This window comes from Quercus suber, unplaced genomic scaffold, assembly GCF_002906115.3.
Source record: "Quercus suber isolate HL8 unplaced genomic scaffold, Cork oak 2.0 scaffold_16, whole genome shotgun sequence".
Classification (NCBI taxonomy): Eukaryota; Viridiplantae; Streptophyta; class Magnoliopsida; order Fagales; family Fagaceae; genus Quercus; species Quercus suber.
In genome coordinates this window covers 802,667-826,747 of record NW_027069481.1, presented here as the reverse complement: position 1 = coordinate 826,747, position 24,081 = coordinate 802,667, and the positions used below count along the sequence as shown (strand labels likewise).

Below are 24,081 nucleotides of genomic sequence, written 5' to 3'. Positions count from 1 at the left end.
TTTTGTTAGTTCAATCCACTTCGGTGATGCTTTGGGAGTAAAAGTTTATGAAGAAAGAGAAGCTTATTTATTACCAATTATATCACATTATCATCATAACGTTGGTAGATTCTTTATATAATTATATTTTTCTTATATATATTATTAAAGTCTGGCATTTTTTTTTTAATATAAGCGATGGATTTACAAAATATCTTGTTTTATATATTAATTTAATGGAGAATGTATATATTTCCTTGAAAAAAAAAACAAAACAAAACACTTAACAAGAAGGGTTTAGGCTGTATTGACTATACTTCATTAGAAAATAACCACATCATTTTAAGAATGTGTTTGGATTCGGGATTAACACTAATAAGTTTCATTTACTATTTTCATTTTTCGCTTAACAAGAAAAAAAAAATCATTAAATTTTTCTGCTTTTTGCGACTAGTTGATTTTAAGACTTAGTCCTTTAAAAGTACTGTTAAGTGAATTCAACACCTTAGATAGTGTAATGACCACTATTTTTCTCCAAAACAATCCTTGTTCAAAAAAGAAGATATCTCATGCATCAAACATATGCATATTCTCTCTCATGATAAATAGATTTCACACAATTGTACAGTTTACATACTATGAGAAAGAGAATATATATATATATATATATATATATATATATTTTTTTTTTTTGTTGCTTGGAAGGCACGAAGCAGACACTTGCAGAGAGGCTCCAGCCCACCTTCTTTAATGTAGCCCCATGATAGAACTATGGAAATTACAAAATGACAAAACAGTGGTGCTTAATGTAGGTGGCTGGGCTTAATGTAGGTGGCTTAATGACAAAACAATGGTGCTTAAACAGTGGTGCTTAATGTGGTACAAAATGACAAAAATTATGCCTGCACAAGGGGCTACATTAAAGAAGGTGGCTGGAGCCGCTCTGCAAGTGTCTGCTTCGTGCCTTCCAAGCAACAAAAATATATATATATATATATATATATTTTCTTTGTTATAGTATGCAAACTGTACAATTGTGTGAAATCTACTTATGATGAGAGAGAATATGCATATGTTTGATGCATGAGATATCTTCTCTTTTGAATAAGGACTGTTTTGGAGGAAAATAATAGTCATTACACTATTTAAGGTGTGGATTCACTTACAGTACTTTTAAAGGACTAAGTTTTAAAATCAACTAGTCGCAAAAAGCAGAAAAATTTAATGATTTTTTTTTCTTGTTAAGCGAAAAATGAAAATATTAAATGAAACTTATTAGTGTTAATCCCGAATTCAAACACATTCTTAAAATGATGTGGTTATTTTTTAACGAAGTATAGTCAATACAACCCAAACCCTTCTTGTTAAGTGTTTTTTTTTTTTTTTTCAAGGAAATATATACATTCTCCATTAAATTAATATATAAAACAAGATATTTTGTAAATCCATCGCTTATATTAAAACAAAATACAAGACTTTAATAATATATATAAGAAAAATATAATTATATAAAGAATCTACCAACGTTATGATGATAATGTGATATAATTGGTAATAAATAAGCTCCTCTTTCTTCATAAACTTTTACTCCCAAAGCATCACCGAAGTGGATTGAACTAACAAAAAGACTGAAGTGGGCCAAAGTGGACCAAAAAGAACTGAATTGAATTGAATAGGCTAAAATACTGAGTCTTTTGACTAAATATTGTATAAAATGGAGTTTATTTATGATATAAGCACTATTCAAAGTTATCCGAAGAAATGAGGGGAGATGTGTATTTTAGCAATGGTATTACTAAAATACATGCCCAATTTTTTCCCACCAATTGACTTGATCGAAACATATAAACGAATCTCGGTGGGGTCTAAAAGGGCTAGGATCCTAAGGAAAAAAATTTTGAAATTTGTTTTTTATTATTTTATATTTGGCTTCTTCTTCAAAAAAATCTTGCCTCCCTTTAAGAGCACTTGCATTAGTTGTTGTGAAATAGCATTACGTCCCAAATTTGTCCCATCAACCCCAAAATACACCCATGTCATTCTTTGTATCATTGTACAAAAATATAATTGTATTTGTGAGGGGAGTGTTTTTTGGTTTAGGAAGAGGGAGATATGATTCGAGGTGATAATAAAAAATTGATAAGGAAATAGATTTTAATAAAACATAGTGTAAAATAGATAGTCTAATGTGGGGTGCTTTGAAAAGTGGATATGCAAAATAGAAAAAGTAGGTTCCTATACTAAAATAGACAAGAATTTTTGCATGAACTAATGCAAATGCTTTTTACAGTAAGAAACAAAACATTTGTCTTTGTTAGTAGATGATTGTGTTGTAATGTATTATAAAACAATGTTTTTTGATATCTTTGTCTTTGTTGGTACTTTGTCAATACTTAATGAATGCTTATTTGAAATTTCATGATTTTTACTTTTGCTTATACTGCCCTCCCCCCCCCCCCCCCCCCAAACTCAAAATCTTGGATCCGTCTTTGTTGAAACACCAACTTAACTGAAATAGGAGGAGAGAGGAGAGAGGAAAAAAGTTGAATTATGGCGAAGGAATTGCTGAAATAGGAGAGAGGGGAGAGAAAAAAAAGTTGAATTGTGGCATTCAACTTTTTGAATAATAGTTAATATTAATTATTGTGTATTTTTTTCTCAAAAAAAAATTATTGTGTATGATTATTTTATTAATGCTATTACTATTATTCAAAATATATTATGTGTGTGTGGTTCTATTATAATTAATAATTATTATTTTGTGTATGATTATTTTTATTAATATTAATATTAAAATTTAGCTTGAATTATGGCAATGCCATTGCCACGATTCCACTTTTTTTCTCTCGTCTCTCCTCCTATTTTGGCAATTCCATTGCCACAATTTAAATTCTCTCTCTCTCTCTCTCTCTCTCTCTCTCTCTCTCTCTCTCTCTCTCTCTCTCTCTCAATTTAGTTAGTTGGTAGAAAAAGTTGGGCAATTATTTCGGCAATACCATTGCTGAAATTACTTTTTTTCTCCCTCCCTCCCTTCCATCACATCATTTCTCTCTCCTCTCTCTCTCTTTTTTCTCACAATTTTGACAATACAACTATCAAAATTCACATCTCTCCTCATTTTCCCAACTAACTTTGAACAGTGCCTATATTACAAATAAACTCCATTTTATACAATGTTCAACCAAAAGACTCTCAAAATGCTACTATAATGTGGCTCAAACTTGATAGAAGGATAGTAATAATAAATGTTTTATTTCAGTTTTCAAATATTATTATTGTTATTATTTTAACAACTTACTAAAGTGGCAAGTTGTATTTGAAACAAGGTCAATTTCACTAGGACCCAACACTAATTGACATCTCACTAATTTGGAAAAAAAATTTGAGAATATTTTGTGTCACAACACTTTTATGTTTAAGTTTTTTGTGTTACATATATATAATTATATATTGATAGTTACAAAAATTGGAGATTTAAACTATGAATGCTTCCATAAAATATACTAAGTGTGCATTTGGGAAGTGCGTATTGCGCTTCCTAGACACACGTTTATGTTTTTAACTTTTTTTTTTCTAGCCGTGAATGTTGACTTGGTGGGTGTAAACAGTGCACACATAGTAACTTTTTCAGTTACGAGACCCACAAACTTCACTTTTCAGCAACTTTTTCATTAAAAATGGACCATACGATACTATTCATACATTTAAAAATTATTTTGCTACAGTATTTTTTAGTTTTCAGTTTTCAATTGTATCCAAACGAACCCTAAGAGTGTCAATCAAGCTCTTGGTGTTGTCACTAGAATTGCGGAGTTTTAATTTGCATATCACATTTTGGTGCATTGGAATTATGATCCAGCCATTTAAAGGCTACATATTTGACCAGAGATGTACTTTTATTGGTCATAAATAGGAATCAAGATAACTTGCAAGTAAATGTTATCATTTATTGTGGAAGAAAGCCTGAAACTGTTGACCGAATGTCACAAGAGCCAACTAGATGAGAATTATTCATGTTCTATAAGGCATCCAGTAGACAATATTTATATATATTTTTAATAATTTGATAGTAACAACATGAGATGTTAGATTTAAACCCTGGATGCCTTGAACATACTAAGAGAAGCCAACCAATTTAACTACAAGACTCTTGGCAAAGCATCGAATGAACACTTAATATTTAAAATGTAATTCATTATAGTTTTTCCAAGTAAAGGGGCAACAAGGCCACAAGGGACCATATTCTTATACGGTTGGATTACAGCTTGCTAGTTGGAACTCCAATTGGTTTATCTCTAGACCTCTTTTCAACTGATCGTGAAAGCTGCTTAACTTCCTCCTTTGGTAGATGGCGAGGCCGGCTCAGCCAGAGTCCTCCATCAACAATAAGAATGGTTCCATTGATAAATTTACCTTCAAAAATTATATGGATAATTAGGTGATTCAAGAAAGAACTAAGATGGATAGCAAATAATGATAAAAACTAGTACGATGAAAATAATAAGAAATCTCAATAGCTTGCTACTTATTCAGTCATTTGGAGGTAATTCTCATTCTATACACACAGATCTTCACTATATTGAAGGGCAATGTAAAAGAAACTAATAATTGTTGTTTTTGATAACCACATAATTTCAAAAGTTTTTTATTTTATTTTTTTTTTATAAGTATAATTTCAAAAGATTTGGTTCCATCAAAATATCAAAAATCAAATTACTGCCTTCTCCTCCATTCTTAGCAATCATTGCAAATACTAACTTGATTTCAGAAAATTTGTAATGCAGGCCAGTCTGTAAAACAGCAATAATTGAACAATTTACCAATTCTAAACCAATACTTTTAAAGACACAGGTCATGATCTCCATGTAAGCTTTTTAGCTATCAAAGTAGTCAAGCTACATTCACTCAGAACAGTTTAGAAGTTAAAAACAAAAAAAACTTTTGGGCCCAAAAGCCCAGCATAAATCAGTTCACACTCACATGAAGTTCAGTGGACGTCCTTTTGAGCCCCAAAACTAAATAAAGATTCACCAAGATGTAAAGCATCAATGAATAATGATCAAGCTGCATGCCATACCAACAGCAGACCATCACATTAAAATAAGTTATTTGAGACAGTCAAACCGTCCATTCTACTGTGTACTTTTTTTTTTAGTCACATATGCCTAGTTGTTTTAAAATGTCAATGCAGATGTGCATGATGACTCATATGAGTTCCTTCCAAGAAAAATACTGAGTCAGGACTTCAGGCATTTTGCATGGTCAACATCACTTAAATGAGGTAGCGTGCCAAACAGGGCGATCTGTTTTCATTAACAACTTTGTCCAGTCATCTTATTTTATATAAAAGAGGAAATCTTAAACAAGCCATGCAATTTAAGAATTTATTTGGTAAAGTATATATATGCTTCCAAATTGTTATGCAGTCAATAAATCAAAATCAAAGGAATACTTATTAAAAAGTCAGAATTAGAGTAATGATCTGAGGAGCAAAATATAGGAATTGCATATTTTTAACACATTGGAGAATATCACCGAATGTGACAATGAAACCATAACCTCAAGGCAGAAGGACAGACTCTGAAGCTCTAAATATCAGGATCACCAATAGGAGGTGTGGGTGGTGAGGAAGGAAGCCACATTATTATATGATTCATGGACTACAATGCATGAAACAATCATAGTTCTCCATAAATTATCTATTGACTTATCCAGCGAAATTTACCACATTCTTCAAGATATAATGATATTGATATAACAAAATAGAGATTTAAATGTATGAGCGGGCAAGGTTACAGACCTGCATCTGAAGCAAGGTAGAGAGCAGACATAGCAATATCCCATTTCTCTCCTAGTTTATACAAAGGCATGTAGTCTTTAGATCTGCTATTAATCTCGTCCGGTGCAAGTTTACTCATTCCAGGAGTATCACCAATGGGGCCTGGTGCAATCCCATTGACTCTAATATCATAGTCAGTCCCCCACTCTAGGGCCAAGTTTCTTGTAGTGGCATCAACAGCTGCCTGTTGAGAGAGAGAGAGATTTGAAAAGAAGTTAAGCACCAGATTCAGATATGTGCAACATTTAGAAACTTATGTGACAAACCTTGGCTGCAGATACATGGATTTGATACCAAGAAGCTGTGTAATGCAGAGTAGCACTAATGTTCAAAATTGTTCCACCACCAGATGAGCTCCTTCCTGGTCCACCTTTCTTAAGATACTTAAGTGCTTCGTGGCACATTGTAAAGGTACCAACAGAATCAATATCCATAACTGTAGGGAAAGGTTATAACCAATTACACCTTGTCCAAAACTCCCAACAGAGCCTATCTTTAAAAGTTGTTTAAAGGGTTAATTACTATGTAAAGAAAAAGCAAATCGTTTTTCTAAACTATTTAATGATTTAGGGAAAAATAAATAAATAATAAAAAAGCTCACAATGCACTGCAACACAAGTAACCATGACTTGTATCAGGACAATGATTTTTATTTAATAACAGAATTAATTTCCTCATTGTCATCCTTCTTTTGGGAGTTAAAAGAGTAAAGTCACTGGATCATATTTTTTTTTTTTGAGTTATTCGTCTACATAAATCTATAAAGTTATCTAGAAAGACTCAATTCAAGCTAGATAACCAAATTTGACCTCAATAACACCCAAGCTAAATGAATTATCATGTCATTAAGCAAAATAAGAAGTCCAGGAAAAGAAGCACCCTCCATTAAAAAATAAACTCCAAAATTTAAGCATTTATAGAATAAGGTGAAATTAGCTCTAAATCATTTATTTAAAAAAATTGCATAATTTGATACGGGAAGAAATTTAATGAACATGTCTATGATGAAGCCACCTAAAAAAGAAAACAAAGGTCAGACAGAAACCCATTATTTTCACAAGATACAACACACAACCTGTTCGAAATCCATTAGGAGACAAATCCTCTGCTGACACAAGAAAATTTCCAGCTGCAGCATTGACAAGAATATCAAGCCTGCCAAAATGCTTGAAAGTTGATTCTACAACTCTTTTTGCATCTTCCTGCTTCCGAACATCCCCCTCAAAGCCAACAGCCTCCATAAAACAGAAAAAAGTATAAGATTGCGATCTATACAATCAACTAATTTTGTTATTAAATTACATAATATGCCTACCTATCAAAAATATATATATATCAAAGTCATGAACATTGCTTTAAACAAAACAACTAATTGGAATCGACCAGTTAACCCAATGAACATAGTTATGGACCTTTAGCAGATCTAGTTGAACTGCACGTTTAGGTTGTCCAGAAACTTGGTGGGACCTTAGCAGACCGAGCCATCCATTTCAATTTAACTGATTGATTGGTTACATCTCTTGTTTTCATTTTCTTCTTTCCCAGTTTAAAAACAAACTAAGAAAGAACTGACATCTCTAAATAATAGTGCGTATGATAAACTACCAATTGTCCCAAATGTTTAAATTTTTCTAACACTTCACCTCACACATTAGTAAGTGAGGCCTAGCACGTGAGATTTAAATTATTTAAATGGGAGATAGAGTGGAGAGTACAGGGTTCGTAGTTCGAACTCAGGAAGACATGTATAGATACAATGATAAATTATTGATTGTCTTGAAATCCTAAGTTTTTTTTTTTTTTTTTTGGGTAATGAAAGCTATTAAGTTATTAGGAAATAGTGAATAGATAAATTTTAGGTACAGTAACGTAAGTGTTGTGCATTAGTTTTCCCAACAAAATTCAAACACACCGTTGCCTTGACCAATGAAATACAAAAAGTATTATCTTTTCCAAGAATACTTAGGGTCAATGCAGCTATGTGTTTAAATTTAATTGGGAACCTGACGGCCTACATCTAAGGTACCGTACTTAAGTTATACCCATACTGAATTCAGTCACATTATTTTAACAATTTTAAAGACCAGTTTATATCACATAAGCTCACTGTTTCTAAAGAACAATAAGCAATAAATAGATCACCACATGGATCCAATTTATCCTACCAAGCAAACTGATGATTACAATAAAGCATGGACAGTTGGACACTTTCCTCGGTGACCAAGCAAACCATTCAACATGATGTGTCAAACAAAAAGCAGAAGTTATTTTATTAAAAAAAAAAAAACAGATGGAAATCTTGCAAAAGGAACAAAAAAACTCATTTTCCTTTTCCTTTCCTAACTTTTCTTATCAACCAAACAGATCCTACATAGCCGATAAACATACAAAATGAACCCGAATTCCTACTCAATACGGGGTAAGAGTCAAAACCCCATCTTTTTCCTCATCTGATCGATTTTTTCAGCAAACAAACAACCCCACGAGGAAAAAACAAAGAACTAAAAGAACCCAGATGAAAATTTTGAAAAAGAAAACAACTTTGATGATAAAATAGAAGAGAGTACCTGAATTCCTTGAGAATGAAGAGCTGAGACAGCTAAATCGAGGACTTGCTTGCGCCGACCCATGATAGCAATGGAAGCTCCATGTTTACCAAACTGAGTGCAAATCTCAAACCCAATTCCCGAACCACCACCTGTTATCAGAGCCACCTTCCCTTTCAATACCTCTGCCTTGAACGGTGACTCCATCTCTCTCTGATGATTGGTGAGTCTGGCTTCGTTTGTCAGTGTCACAGGTTCACAAGTTTGTGGAATCGTGTCAGACTTTTGGAACCAATGAAAGACAAGACAGAACCTATGGCCCCGTTGTTTAGTTTTTAAACGATATTATATTATTGCTATACATTTTTTTTCACCCATTCGCATTTCTAACAAAACTGAAAACGGTTCTACCAAACGGTCCTATATTAGTGTTAACTCACAAAAGTGTGACTACTAACATTAAGCAAGATTCGCTTATTTTGCTTAAATTAAAATATTTTTTTATTAAAAGTATTTTAAATAAAAGTAAGTTAAAATAGTATAATAAATCATAAATAATATTAAAAAATATAGTTAGACCTATAGATAATAACAAAAATAAACTAGATAGTAAAATAAATTGACAAAAATAATCTTCACAAAAAAGAAACAAGCGTCTTGTTGCTAAAAAAAATAAATAAAAAAAGCATTTGGTTCGTGGATCTGATCTGTAAAATACTAAAATGTCAATGCAACCTTCCAAAAATAATGCCTTAAATCACAAAGAAAAAAAAAGGATAAAAATGCAAAATTGACCCTCTAATTTTTATCTTTTTTTTTTAAAAAAAAAAAGTCAAGAGTAATTCACAGTTTTGTTAATTCAGTCCTTTAACTTTCAATTTTTGTCAATTTAAAGTTCCGTTACCACTTAGTTAGTGCTACCGTTAGAACCACTACAACTCCGTTACAACTCAGCAACATTAGATATATATTAGCACATTTCGCGTTGCTTTTCTCTTCGCGAACTTGCTCGTCTTCTTCTTCATCTTCTTCAATTTCTTTCACTCTGACTAGTCTACGTCTCCTTCGCCTGTCCTCGGTTTCAGTCGACGCGTTGACGGTGGCTTTTCCGGCGAACTCGCCGGAAGATGACTCGGCCTTGTAGACCTTGTACTCGTGGAGATCGATCGAGCTCCACGGCTAGTTCCTTCACCGCGTTATCACCACTAGAAAATCTGAATCCTTGCCGGACTTGTTCGTCTCCGACGATGGTGGCCTTAGAGATCTCGACGAAGATGAAGACGTCGAAGGCGTAATCGTTTCGTGGAGCATAGGGCTAAGATTGAGTTCGTGAAACTTTAAGACTTTGAGAACGTATTCTTGGCCGTGAGCTGGGTATATGAAATCGTTCTCTGATAAATCGTGCCAAACTCAAAGGAAGCCGTTTTTGTAACTCCTGAATTAGAAAACAAAATCAGATATGAAACTGAACTGAGTTGTAATTGGGATTTAGGTGGGTTGAACGTGTGTTGAATGGGGTTAGATAGCGAGTGAGTGCTACCGTTTCGATGAAAAGGAATACAAGTTAGCCATTCCCTTGTAACAGAGTTTTAGTGGTTCTAACGGCACCACTAACTGAGTTGTAACGGAACCTTAAATTTACAAAAATTAAAAGTTAGAGAACTGAATTGACAAAACTGAAAGTTAGAGGACTGAAATGAAAAAATGTGAAAGTTAGAGGATTAATTTTGCATTTTTGCCCAAAAAAAAAACTATTGTAATTATCGCCCGTGTGAAATTGTGTCGTGTTGTTTGTGTACAAGAGCATTGGCATGAATAGGTGCTAAAATTTCTATCTAATTTTTCTCTTTTCACACAATAACAATTATCTTCCGCTCACTTTCTACGTACTTAACAAAAAATGGAAAATAAATAGTGCAAGTGTAAATTTATATTGCTATAGAACTAGCATTCGGAGATGTAAAAAAAACTTATTTTACATTCTCAAATACTACTTTAACTATTTTATCAATTCATTTTACAACTCACCCTACATCTCTTTTTTTTTTTTTTTACATACAACCCAATAAAATAATATAAATTACCTAATAAAATAATAATAAATTACCTAATAAAATAATAATAAATTACCTAATAAGTTGCAAATTTTTTTATGTATACAAACATGGATGGAGTAAGTTTTTGTTGTCTTGGGTTGTAAAATAGCAATTGGAGGGTGTTTACACCCTCTAATGCTAGTGCTCTTACTGTAGCAATCATGTATTTATACATAACTTTGCATGATCTAATGTGAGTTAATTTGGACTTGATTGGCTAAAATGTGATTCTTTTTCTATCATATTAATGCTAGTACTCTAACTATACAAACCAATATTGTAATTTTTTTAATGGTTGGATAGAAACAATGGAGTGGAGATTTGAATATTGAATATTTATATTAAAAATTAAAAATATTAGAAGTATTTGGTTAAATTGGCTGATCCCGATCCGGTTTTTAAAATCATGGCTATAAAGCTATTAACAAACTAAACCCTTATTTAGAGCAATCATATAGTAAATGAAAAAAAAATTATTAACTTTGTTTTTTCCTTCAAAAAATTAAGTTAAGAAGTGATATAACATTGAATTACATGAACACACTACTTCCACTATTTTGATTGTAATGGGTTCTAATTATCTTAACTGGTAAAGTCTTTTATCATCAAATAAGAGATATAAGATTCTAACCTCGTTTATCCTATAAACCAATTAATATCTTAGTCTAATAATTAAAAAAAAAAATTTAAAAAAAAAAAAAAAAAGGACTTTTAAGTTATCTATAAAATATGGTTTTTTTTTTCTTTTTTAGGAAATATAAAATATGGTTGATATGGTGTTTCTCTCGCTAAATTATTAAATAAATAAATAAATAAAAAAGACCCCCAACTAGACTGGAAGACTGATGAGTAGTTAGGGATATAAATACACCAACGATACGATAGGAGACCACACGAGACGTAACGAGGAAATCCGATCCAACATGAACGGTGCGATGCCAGAGAGGAGCGGAAGGGGCGATGATTGTTGTGAACCTTTTCCACGGTCCGTTGGTGAGAAGAAGGGGCTGGGGCTAGGGCTGAGGCTGTCTCTCTCGAAGCCGAGGAGGAGCGAAAGCGAAAGCGATGATTGTTCTGAACCATCATCACAGTCCCAAGGTAAGTTTAATTTATTAGCAAATTTGTAATTATTCTTTTATCTCTGTTTTGTTTTTTTCTTTATATGAATACAGAAATTAAGCATCTTCAGTCTCAGAACAGGGTTGGGTTTTTTGTTTTGTTTTGTTTTGTAGGCAATAATATAAATCTGAATCCATGTAAAAGGCAGAAGATAGCAGCTAAAGTTAAAGAATTGCCAGAGGATATTCTAGTGGATATACTGATGACTCTACCGGTCAAATCTCTGGTTCGATTTAGGTGCGTTTGCAATTCGTGGCTTTCCTTAATCACCAATCCTAGGTTTGTTCGACGGCACCTTAATTATCATCATCATGAAAAGCCATTCAAGGAGGAGCAGGCAGATGTAGATGGATGTGTAATTAAGGTTAAAGCTGATAATTGGCCCCCTTGCAAGGATTTCAGCAGATACGAAGACAGGTTAGATTCTGAGGATTTAGAAATAGACTACACTTGGAGCCAAAGAGATTTTGGTAAGCCTTATGATTATCATGATTATGAAGAAGAAGAAGAAGAAGAAGAAGAAGAAGAAGAAGAAGAAGAAGAAGCAGAAGGAGAAGAGGAGGAGGAGGAGGTAGAAGAAGAAGAAGAGATTGATTGTCCCCCAATACTCCAGGATGCTATCGACTTCAGAGTTTCGGCTCCCTGTGATGGCTTGCTATGTGGGGTGGTCAAGAGGGTTGAGAGGGTTTCCCTCATACTTTGGAATCCATCTCTTAGGGAATACGTGGAATTAGCTGCTCCTCCCCATCCCAAAATTTTTCGCAGTGTAAATGGAATTGGTTACAATCCTCATGCAGATGAATACAAGGTGGTTAGGATAGTTCCAGGGCCTGATTTTGTTGAATATAAGCCTGTTGTGTATGTCCTTGGACTAAAGACCAATTTGTGGAAGAGGATCCCTAGCATCTCTCCTATATCTTTGTTGGGACATTCGGAAATCTCCATCAATGGTAGTATTTATTGGACCGATCAAAGTGGTTCATTGGTTATACGTTTCGATTTGGTCACGTTAAAGTTTTCATTGGTGGCACAATTCTTTGTAAAACACTGGCATAAGACTTTGCTGATGAACATCGGAGGATCTCTGTGTGTTGCTGCGTTAGGTAGCAAAAGAGACCACTTCGTCCGTGTGTGGTCTCTATCCCCCAACAATACTTGGAACAGGCTACTCACTTTGCATGTCGTCTCTTCCTTTATCAATATCTGCATGCTACCTCATTTCACTTGGAGTTCTGCATTCTTACTCAGGATCTTATTTAGAAAATTGTTTGAGTTTTATACTAATTATTATGGTATTGGTTTCTCACCCGGTGATAAACCATATTACGAGGATTTGAAACAAGCTTATTGCTACAAGGAGAGTCTACTTTCACCACGCCACCTCCTTTGCCACCCCTCTGAGTCTGAGCCTTCATCACTATAAACCCCCGGAATGTATTTTTTTTTTTGGGTAAATTGCAAATTACACCCGGAAGTTTAGGTGTGACTGAATTTTACACCTCAATGTTTCAAAAACTTGATTTTATAACCTGAAGTTTGCCAAAGGAAGATGATTTGAAGTTGAAATAATTGGGATTACTATAAGTTTGATCAATCAATTAGTTTTGAATGATGCATGTTCTAAACAGTTGAAAGTAATACTCATATTTATGCTTTGTATATATTGGGAAACAATTTTATTCTAATGCAGAGTCGTAGATTAGTTTATATTTATATCTGGTTTATTTGATTTGCTTCAATTTGTATTGGAGCTCGTGACATATCTGATGATTGATTACAAATGGACTATAAGAAAGTATATGTTCAATACAATGGACTATATGGTTTGTGTTCATATTTATTTGAATTTGTATTAGCTCCTGTTTAAGGATTTTTTTTTGTAAGATAACTTTTATTGTAAAAAGACTACTCCATGTATAACAGACACAGAGTAGAATACAAAAGAACAAATTTATGTTCAAAGAGTCAACGATTCTATAAAATCAGGAAGTGAGCTAGCTCCTGTTTAATTATTCAAGTTGTAATTTTTGTTATTTTTGTTGTTTGCTCATTTCCTACTTCAGTGAATTGGTTTGTGTTCTTATCGTTAGTCCTTCCTTTTCCCTTCTGGTTTTTATTCATTAGAATGAGAATGCGAATAGAAGATTTTGTCAGATACTGTTCGATGTCATGAAGGGAAAAACCTCTCTTCCAACTTGTAACGTCTTCAAGGGATCTCATATTCATTTGACTATGCTTCTATAGTTCCTGTTTTTTTTTAGCAATTTCATGCTTTAGCTTACCAAACAACCCATTTTTCCCTGTACCTTTGAGCTTGCCAGCAAACTGAAATTCATAGGATCTGTTAATTCCCACCCCTAAGCCATTGATATGACCTTCCTACATATCCAGTGTGTGGTCTATATCGGTTGAAATTGGTATGGCCTCTTTTTGAAACGGATGTTTGGACAACTATCAAAAGCTTTAGCTCTAAACTAAAGTAAGTTAATGTTTGACATAGTTAACATGTATGTATGTTCATATTGAATATTTCTCTCTCTTTATTTCCTGCTTAGACATGAATATGAAATCTTTTCCAGTACACGTGATTCAAAGTTTTATTGGTCAAGAAACAGCACAATGGAATTGTGCATTGGTGAGGAATTTGTATGCACTACGCACCTCATGTAACCAACTCTATTGTTAAGATGCCTCCTAGGTTGGGAAATTCAAAAAAGCTGATTTTGACCCCATGAATCAGTCAGGTGAGTCAACTAGCTTCTCCATAGTTAATGCTTTGATGGAAGAAGTAGAACTGAAATGTGGACAGCCTTGTAGAGGCTAAAAGTGAAATGATAGTCTTCGCAAAGAGGAAACTCATCCCTAATGCTTCTTGCCCTTTCTATGCTGCAAAAGAGGAGTCCTTGGACTACTTATTTATTACATGTGACTTAGCTTGTGAAATGTGGTTTAAATCACCACTCAGCATTAGAACTGAGGTCCTTGAGCCATTGTCAATTCAGAATTGGGTTGCTATTTTGTTGGAATGAGCGTGTAAGGCATAAGACCTATGCCACTCTCATCTTTGCCCAATACTCTTTGGCCTGTTGGATTGATAGAAACAAAGGGTGCATGAAGGAATAAGTGTTAAGGTTGCTGAAGTCTTGAGTTCCACATTTTACCTGTTTGCTATTTGTAGGTATGTAAAAAAAAAAAACACGGGAAGTGGACACTCGTTAAAATTCAACAATTTTGGTTTTGTTTGTTATAATTGACAAGCGCTGATTCTGATTGAAGGGAGTAAAAGCAATTGAAATCAATTATGGAAATGGTACTTATTCTTAAATGATGAGAGATAACAAAAAAATCATTCATTTCTATTATGAAATGTTTATGCAGTAAGAATAGAGGTTAATTGACTAAAGTATTCAACTTTCTTATTATAGTCCCCTCTAGGAAATGCAGGAGTGCTGCATTTCATTGTGAAGATAAAAATATTGGGAGACCTTTTTGAAATTTTTATCTTTTATTTTGGCAACTGGAAGGAATGTGCCGTACGAAACCATAGTTGTTTGTTTGATTATTAGGGAAGTAGTACTTCATTTATAATAGCAAGGTAGAGGGTGTAGTCGTGGGTTTAAGATTATGGGCATGGGTTAAAAAATATATATCTACAGATGTAATAATCTAGTTTTTCACCAAATAGTTTTTTGTAATGAACCCATTAATGATAGGAATGCATTTAATGCTAACGCCTTGTTTTTTAGTATATCTACTGCCTTTTAATCTGTGAAGTTATGTTTATATTATGCATCATTACATGTAAGATTTTTAATGTAAGTTGTAATTTATGGCATTGGTATCTTCTTAATCCTTGCAATCCTCATTCTGGATTTGTGGCTATGAATCACTATACCAAGTTTTTTAATCAATCTCTTTTGCTTGCTCTTGTAGCTTTTTTCTACATCAGAAAATTTCTTGGCAATATGCACATGATCAGATGTCGAAAGTGTGGATTGCTCGCTATTTCTTTCACATGATATGTCAATGAGATGGTGTCAAACCTGTAGAGAATTTGGTAAATATGATTATTCTTGGATGCCTTATATCCTTGTACGACAAGTTTAAGTTCGTAAGATATTTCATAATTGGAAACTCATGGTTAGTCAATAAAAAAAAAACAATACAAAGGAACTACAGTATATGACTAATTGACAACAAATTGAAAAGAAGTGGTATAAATAGAATAAGAGTTGGGCTTCAAAAAAGCAGCACCTTTAAAATAAACTAGCTTGTAATCACATGTATATGCATAGATACACTTAAAAATATACAATAAGATGTATAATATAATTCCTATATATATATATAATTTAAATGCTATTGATAGTCATTTTTATATTTTATTAACTCTTTAAAAAATTTTGTAAGGATCTTATTAGGTATAAAATGTAAATTGTCCACATTTAAAAAAAAATTATTGTGAAGTACTTTTTTCTTTTAATTACGATTCATTTATTCTAAACTCTCTGGTTTTTGTACTTAATAACTTGAATGAATATTTATGGTATGGTCTCATATTTGATTCTAAAATTAAGAAATAAAATTCTTTAAGAATAAATAATTTAGGACACATGGCGCAAAATTGGAACTCTAATTTGGAATCTTAATTTGAGTTTCTCTCAACTTCACCAATTATTATTATTGTTATAATTATATATATATATATATATATAGAGAGAGAGAGAGAGAGAGAGAGAGAGAGAGAGAGAGAGAGAGAGAGATGCGGATTGGAAATATGCAATTATGAACCTTGCAGGCTGAGGAGAGAAACAATAAAACATGGGTAAATATGTTGTTTTTCTCTTGCAAACGTGGATTAATTTAGGATTTCAGTTTATCATATTTGATTTCATATATTTTTAGATAGGAATTAGTTTTTAGATTACTATCAATTGGGAGTTTTATGGGACATAGTTTTTTTTTTTTTTTGATGGGAAGACAACCACTTTTATTGAGAAAAATCAATTAAAAGATACATCGTGGAGAAAAACTTGCTCTAGAAAGCAAGGGGTCTCTTCCATCCAAGTCAAATAATCCGCAATGCCTAGGGACGTAATCTTTTATTCCTAAAAAAGGTGATTTTATTTTAACAATATTGTTAGTCTTTGATGAATAAAATTAGAGATTGGAATATTCTAATTGCTGTGTTTTATTTTTACTAGACTATTAAACTTTTATGAATGAAACTTAAGATCAGAGATTTTATCATGGGTGGGTGTTTATTATTTTTTTTCATTTACATTTTTATTCATTTTTAGCATTTTTTTTTTTTTATATTGTTCTACATCATCATAATTCCAAATAAAATAAAGTAAAAGCTAAGAGTCTTGTAACTCAACTGATTGATATTTTATAGTGTTTTCAAAAGAAATATCAAATCTCTCCAATTCCAACTATTGCATTATTTTACCACCGCGCACCCTTGGTGTGGTGTAACTCTACAGGTATAAGTTATCATTCATTAATGAGGGTAATTTTTACCATAAAAATGTCCAGTTCAAGGAGGAAAATCCTCTTATAGATAGTATAGATGATATCATGTCATCCGTATCAAAATTCAATAAACAAGAAACATGTGTGCAAAAATAACTACTCACTAATAGATGCCTTTCAGTTGTTAGTGGGATTGTTATTTTTTGCATACATGTCTCTCACTTATTGAATTTTGAAACCGCTAATGTGTACCATTTGATACCAAATATCTTCTCCTTAGTGTGGGCAATGGGTTTGCCAAGGAGGTTGCTAAGGGGTTGGGTTTGGGAAAGAGATAAATAAATTATTGCAAATTTCATATGGCTTATTCAAAGCTCGCGCGCGTACTCAGAGACTCTTCTATTTTTTAGATAAAAGTTAATAATTTACATTCTTTATAATTTGGGATTACTATATTTTCCAATCACAAAAAAAAACCTGTAAAATAATTAGTCAAACCCGATAACCATAAAAGAAATGACAAAAATATATGTCATTCCCACTCTTTGAAAAAGAATTTGCACCAAAGTGAAACAATTAGAAAAAGTGCAAGACTTAAGTACAATACTTAGATGCTGTTTGTTAGGTTCCTCTCTTAAGATTTTTTCATGTGACTTTTTTCTCATTAATGGAAGTGTATTTTTTAAGTTAACTAGTCACATGGCAGAATATTAAAAGGAAAACCTAATAAACAGCATCTAAGATACTGTACATAAGTTTTGTCCTTAGAGAAAATATTAAACACTCATCAAACTGACCAAATAAAAAAAAAGGGACAAAAAAGAAAAGAAAAGATAATGATATTGAAAGAATAATGATAACAAAGTAATGAAACCAAATATAAACTAAATACAGGAAAGCAAATATTGAAAGGCAACTTATAAAAATAAAAGCAAACATAATTTGCGGTAGTTTCCCTCTTTGAAGCAAAGAAAAGCAAATGCAATACATAAGCTTTTAGAAATAATGAAGAAAAGATAGTGAAGAAAAAGGTAGAGTATCATATTAGAAGACTGTTGATTTGTTTTTTTATTTTTAAATTAAAAACGAAAATAGAAAAGATCAATATGCATTCACTGAAAATAGTTATTAGAATGAAAGAGTTTTTTTCTCAAAAAAAGAAAAAGAAAAAAAGAAAGAGTATGACTTTCGAATCCTTCATTAAATCAACAGGAAACAATTACATTAACAATAACACAAAAATAATAACATTAACACCAAATTGTGATGCTTTGGCCTTTATGCAATCCACTAAAAAAGTCACCTTGCATTTATAAAAAAAACAAAAAAACAAAAATTATATGAGTTAAATTTGTTTTCTTTTTGAGGACATTGAAACAAATAAATGGTTATTGTGTTTTTTTTATTTATATACTATTATAAAATATATCAATTTTGATGTGTCTTTATTCACTAAGCATTGATTTTAATCTTTAATCAAATTCGTATTACCTAGATATGAGTTTTGGAAACTAGCCTCATCGAACGCGCTCCGTGCGTGCATGAGACCCTCTTTTTTTGGGTTTAGTGTTATAATTTTCTATGAATCACAATTTGGTTTAAGTGTTTGTTCGATAATATTATGCTCTTGAGAACTACTGATACAACCATGAGTGTCATTTGGCTAGCTCCAAAAAATGAACATATTTTTTTATTCATCTCTTTGTTATTTTGGGGGAAAATATAATTTTTGGCATGTTAGTTTTATGTCAATATCAAGAACAATACTAACTTATTGTTTACTAGAGCCACTGAGCATGCGCTCATGCGTGTGCTTAGAGGCTCTTCTATTTTTTTTTTAGTAAAGATTAATAATTTGCATCTATTATAATTTGGGATTACTACATTTTTCAATCACAAAAATATCTAGAGGTGTAATAAGTGTTACTATATTTTTTCTATGCTTTTAAGTATTTGAATTTTGGATTTATAACAAAAACGCAGAGTTTGAATTATGAAAAAAATTCAATAAATGGAAGAGAAAGAAAAATAGAGACAACATTAGGGTAAAAGGAAAAATATATATATATATACATTTACTAGTTTTTATTTATGTTATTATTTGGAAAATGCTAAAGGTATTTGTGGGGGGTCCGAGGATCGAATTAAGGGTTAGATTGCCTAACCCACATCCAAGGAAGTGAATGTCTTCCAAGGACCTCACTCGCCCAAGGATGGCAGTAAAATCAAAACAACGGGCTTCACATCATGTTTTGTGGTAAGGAAAGGGGGTGACAATGGTCCAAGGAAGAGAAGATGAAGTTTCCTGGAAAGAACAATTTCCTCCTCCGCATTGAATGTCCTGCACCAACCTTATTAGCTAAATTAATGAGAAAATGACCTTTGAACAGTAACTTTACAGCTATTAGCCCTTTCTACTACCTTCAGCAGAGTGTTGATGGGACAAGGGTCTTTAAGAACGCCTAGAGACATATAGATGGAGGGTGATGATGCAAGTAAAGGGGGTATAAAAGGAGGGGGGCATCCCAAAAAAGGGGATAGACATTCTAAGTGAGAAATTGAAAAAAAGAAAAGAAAAGTGAACAGTGTTATGTTTGATGTAAAATTATAACTCTTTATATAAGAGCTAATCCTCGGACCTTCCCGAGGAGACTTTTTCTCTCCATGCCAACTTATGTTATGCCTTTCTGATATCCTGGGCTCTTTGGTCCGTGAGTCAAACTTAGTGTGAAATTGCATTTGAAGTACTTACCCACTCTCTAAAGAAATTCTATTGTTGGGCTTGGTTTAGAGGACAAGGCATTACCGTTCTGAGTGGGCTTGGGCCTTTAATTTCTTAGCACCTATAATATCACAAATTTTACTACATAAAACTTACAACTTGATGTGGTAATATATGTGATTGGTGAGCTTCAATTACCTTATAAATGACTATTTATTTTTTGAGAAAATTATAAATGAATATTTAAATTGTCTTTTTGCGATTTGTGACATGTTAGTTTGAAAGCTCAATGTATTAAAAATTGTAATATTTGTAACAATACTCATTATTTTGAGTAGAATATGGATTATGGAAACTAAGTCAATAAACTAAACCATGAGGGAGGTTAAATAATAAAAATAAATAAATAAATAAAAGATAACTAAGGAAGTGTCATGACAATGAGAATTTTATTTAGTCCATTGAAGTATTTTTATTTACTTCTCTTTAAATAAATACAAAAGTGTAGGTGTGGCCTAACTTATTTTATAGTTTTTTTGGTGGTAAAAAGTAGTTGAAAACACTAGGAAGTTGGAAGTGTTAGTTGAGGTATAGGAGTCCTGGCAATCACATAAAGGTTTAAAAAATTGTACTTTACTAAAAAAATAAAAACATGGAATAATTAGAACAAGAAGTTTTGGGTTTTAAAAAGCAGAACCCTTAAAATAAATGCGGATTGTAAAAAAGCTGTGCCAAATTTACCTTAAATAAAGCTAGAACGCTGGAAATATGCAATTATGCACCTTACACTCTTGCAAGCTGGGAAGAGAAATGGCAAAACCTGTGTACCTTTAACATATGCTTCATGTCTACCTGTATTATTTTTTAACAAATTTTTTTTTTTTTTATAAGAATGAGAGACATATAAAAGAAAAACAAATTTGGCAAGCACATGCAACAGAAGCATGGAGAATCTAAAAACAAAGTTTTCAGTTCTGTTGGGAATAATATTGAACTCATGGCCTCAAACTTGATTTGGATTTGTAATTTAACAATTAACATTGTCAGTAAAGTTGGTGATCCTAGTCAAAAAGGGAGAATTTAGGATGAGAAAGATGAGGGGTTTTGAATCAAAAGTTGTGGTGGGCTAATTTAGTTGGAATCTTCATCATTGATGGGCATAGCATAGCTGAGATAGTAAGACTCAGACAGACTTAAATATTTGCTAGTCATTCTCATGCTAGAAAATGTACCTCTCATATCAAGGCCCACTTGTGCCCATTTAATTTTAAACCCAAACAACCCGCATTGAGTTAAAAAGAAAACATTAACAAAACAAAACAAAAGCCACCTAAATTCCATGCCTATTTTGTTCTTCTCAAATCCCAATTTTGGTGTTCTGGGCCTTCTGCCTACATATAAAGGAAAAAGAAAAAAAGAAAAGAGAAGGCCGGCCCAAAACCAAGTCCAAACTATCCAATCAAGTTTAAGCACTAAAATCTCTAATACAAATAAAACCCGTTAGGAAAAAAATTTTAAAAATAAAAGCTACTTGACCTACCCAAGGAAAGTAGTATAACTTCATAAAACTTAAAACTTAAAACAGGAAGAAATCCTATCCTACATTTTAAATTAAAAGTGCAATAGTCTGTGATTACTTCCAAACTATTGTGAATTCTTTAATTACCCTTAGTTGACATATGTCAAACTCATCATTAGGGCCGGAGGCCAAAATTTATTAATGGGTATAAAATACAGTGTCTACAAAAAGAACAAGCTTTCTCATTATCATTAGGAAGCCTATTCCTAACAGTAGGCGGAAATTAAAACCTATCCCTAAGACGGCCTACATCTTTGGCTTCTAAGGTACAAACAACCTCTAAAGCCTTCCAATGGAGCAGTGGACGAAAGGATAAAGGGAGACAAGAGTGGGCCTAAGTGTGGTATCACGAGCCACAAAAGACTCAACCCTTGGGTGTTTTATGCTAGAAGATTCAAAGAAATTACAAAGATGAACGAAGAAAAAGAAATAGAAGGACAATTAGCCCTAACCGCAGAGTAATCCTGTGAAAATAAAAGAAACAAGAAAAAGACGAGAAAAGCTAAACCAGAAATCACTCTTGGCGGATAACTGTAGAGAGAGGAAACCCCAAAGCTAACAGATAAACAAAGAGAAAAGTTTAAAATAAAAATAAAAAATAAAAATACAAAGGAACTACAGTATATGACTAGTTGACAACAAATTGAAAACAAGTGGTATAAATAGAATAAGAGTTGGGCTTCAAAAAAGCAGCACATTTAAAATAAATTAGCTTGTAACTCTATGTATATGCATGAATACACTTAAAGATATACAATAAGATGCATAATCTAATTCCTATATATATAATTTAAATGTTATAGATAGTCATTTTTTATATTTTATTAACTCTTTAAAAAAATTTATAAGGATATTATTAGGTTTAAAATGTAAATAGTCCATATTTTTATAAAAAAAAATTATTGTGAAGCACTTTTTTTTTAATTACGATTAATTTGATCTAAACTCTTTGGTTTTTGTACTTAATAACTCACTTGAATGAATATTTATGATGTGGTTCCATATTTGATTCTAAAATTAAAAAAATAAAATTCTTTAAGAATAAATAATTTAGGACATATGGCGCAAAATTAGAACTCTAATTTAGAATTTTAATTTGAGTTTCTCTCAACTTCACCCATTATTATTATTATTATTATTATTATTATTATATAGAGAGAGAGAGAGAGATGCGGATTGGAAATATGCAATTATGAACCTTACAGGCCGAGGAGAGAAACAATAAAACATGGGTAAATATGTTGTTTTTCTCTTGCAAACGTGGATTAATTTAGGATTTCAATTTATCATATTTGATTTCATATACTCTTAGATAGGAATTAGTTTTTAGATTACTACCAGTTGGGAGTTTTATGGGATGTAATCTTTTATTCCTAAAAAATGTGGTTTTATTTTTACAATACTGTTAATCTTTGATGAATAAAATTAGAGATTGGAAATATTCTAATTGCTGAGTTTTATTTTAACTAGACTATCAAACTTTTATGAATGAAACTTAAGATCAGAGATTTAATCATGGCTGGGTGTTTATTATTTTTTTTCTTTTACATTTTTATTCATTTTTAGCATTTTTTTTATATTGTTCTACATCATCATAATTCCAAATAAAATAAAGTAAAATGTAAGAACTTTGTAACTCAACTGGTTGATATTTTATAGTGTTTTCAAAAGAGATATCAAATCTCTCCACTTCCAACTATTGCATTATTTTACCATCGCGCACCCTTAGTGTAGTGGTTACTCCAGAGGTATAAATTCTTGTAGGGTGTGGGGGGCTAAAGCCGGGGTTCAAGTCTCCAGGAGGGAGATTCACACACATATACACTTAGATTAGGCTAAAGAAGAATTTCTATCTTGTATTAAAAAAAAAAAAAAAAACTATTGCATTATATTTTTTAAAAATTTAAAAAGTGAAATGTAACAAAAAGAAGAACAAAAACAAACACACAGTAACTAGACAAGAAATGATTATTGTTAAAAAAAAAAAAAAACTTTGTTCACACTTTGAGTTATGTTATTTAATTGGTTATTATTTGACCTAGTACTTGTCCTGTCGCTTGTCACATGTAGACGTGACAAAACAGGCGGGTCGGGTCAATTGGGTTTGTGGGTCAATCAGGTCACGGGTCAAAACGGGTCATTTTTAAACGGGTCAATCAGGTCACGAGTCGGGTTGAGTTGACATGTATTTTTCGAACAAGTTTTTTTTTTTTGAAATAGATGCAATCCGTCAATTGTTTTTGAGTTCCTTAACTGTGATTATATTCTCACTGGTGATACTGTTACCAATTACCACTAAACACTTGATACCTAAATTTGGTGCAACTCTTGTTCCAGCTTTCTAGAAGCTAATCTTGGTATAATCTTCAATTTGTTTAAAGTAGGAAGAGAAAATGAAGATGGTAAATAAAGAATGATAAATTATAATGGAGTACATAACATATTAAGTAAAGAAGAATAAGTAAATATTTTATAAGAATTAAACCTCAATTTCAATCTACTCAATGTTGGTAGACGTAGCAAAACGGGCGGGTCGGGTCAATCAGGTCGCGGGTCAAAACGGGTCACGGGTCAAAACAGGTCATTTTTAAACGGGTCAAACAGGTTGCGGGTCAAACAGGTTGTGAGTCAAATGGGTTGCGAGTCAAACAAGACGGGGCAGAAAATTCTGACCCATTTTGCCATGTCTAGTCACATGGGACCCCTTTGAAGCATCCTCTAAGGCA

At 32.3% G+C, this 24,081-nt stretch overlaps 2 protein-coding genes across 2 annotated transcripts; one reads left to right on the top strand and one right to left on the bottom strand.

Moving 5' to 3' along the window:
• Window positions 1–3,995: 3,995 nt before the first annotated feature.
• Window positions 3,996–8,722, bottom strand: LOC112035780 (peroxisomal 2,4-dienoyl-CoA reductase [(3E)-enoyl-CoA-producing]). The gene is made up of 5 exons (XM_024068610.2): window positions 8,386–8,722; window positions 6,894–7,053; window positions 6,085–6,254; window positions 5,780–6,002; window positions 3,996–4,392 (listed from the first exon to the last, which is right to left on the bottom strand). Exons 1-5 carry the CDS (start codon window positions 8,569–8,571, stop codon window positions 4,238–4,240), a joined length of 894 nt encoding a protein of 297 aa, XP_023924378.1. The 5' UTR covers window positions 8,572–8,722; the 3' UTR covers window positions 3,996–4,237.
• A 2,548-nt stretch (window positions 8,723–11,270) lies between these two features.
• Window positions 11,271–13,415, top strand: LOC111986442 (putative F-box protein At1g50870). The gene is made up of 2 exons (XM_024018070.2): window positions 11,271–11,558; window positions 11,693–13,415. The coding sequence occupies exons 1-2, from the start codon at window positions 11,384–11,386 to the stop codon at window positions 13,000–13,002; spliced, it is 1,485 nt and encodes a 494-aa protein (XP_023873838.2). The 5' UTR covers window positions 11,271–11,383; the 3' UTR covers window positions 13,003–13,415.
• Window positions 13,416–24,081: the final 10,666 nt, after the last annotated feature.

Coding starts and splice junctions, on each gene's coding strand:
- LOC112035780 (XM_024068610.2), bottom strand. CDS start 8,571: ATGGAGTCACCGTTCAAGGCAGAGGTATTGAAAGGGAAGGTGGCTCTG. Junction 7,054..8,385: donor TTCATTCTCAAGGAATTCAG/GTACTCTCTTCT, acceptor TGTTTTATGGAG/GCTGTTGGCTTTGAGGGGGA. Junction 4,393..5,779: donor CTACCTTGCTTCAGATGCAG/GTCTGTAACCTT, acceptor TAATTTTTGAAG/GTAAATTTATCAATGGAACC.
- LOC111986442 (XM_024018070.2), top strand. CDS start 11,384: ATGAACGGTGCGATGCCAGAGAGGAGCGGAAGGGGCGATGATTGTTGT. Junction 11,559..11,692: donor ACCATCATCACAGTCCCAAG/GTAAGTTTAATT, acceptor TTTGTTTTGTAG/GCAATAATATAAATCTGAAT.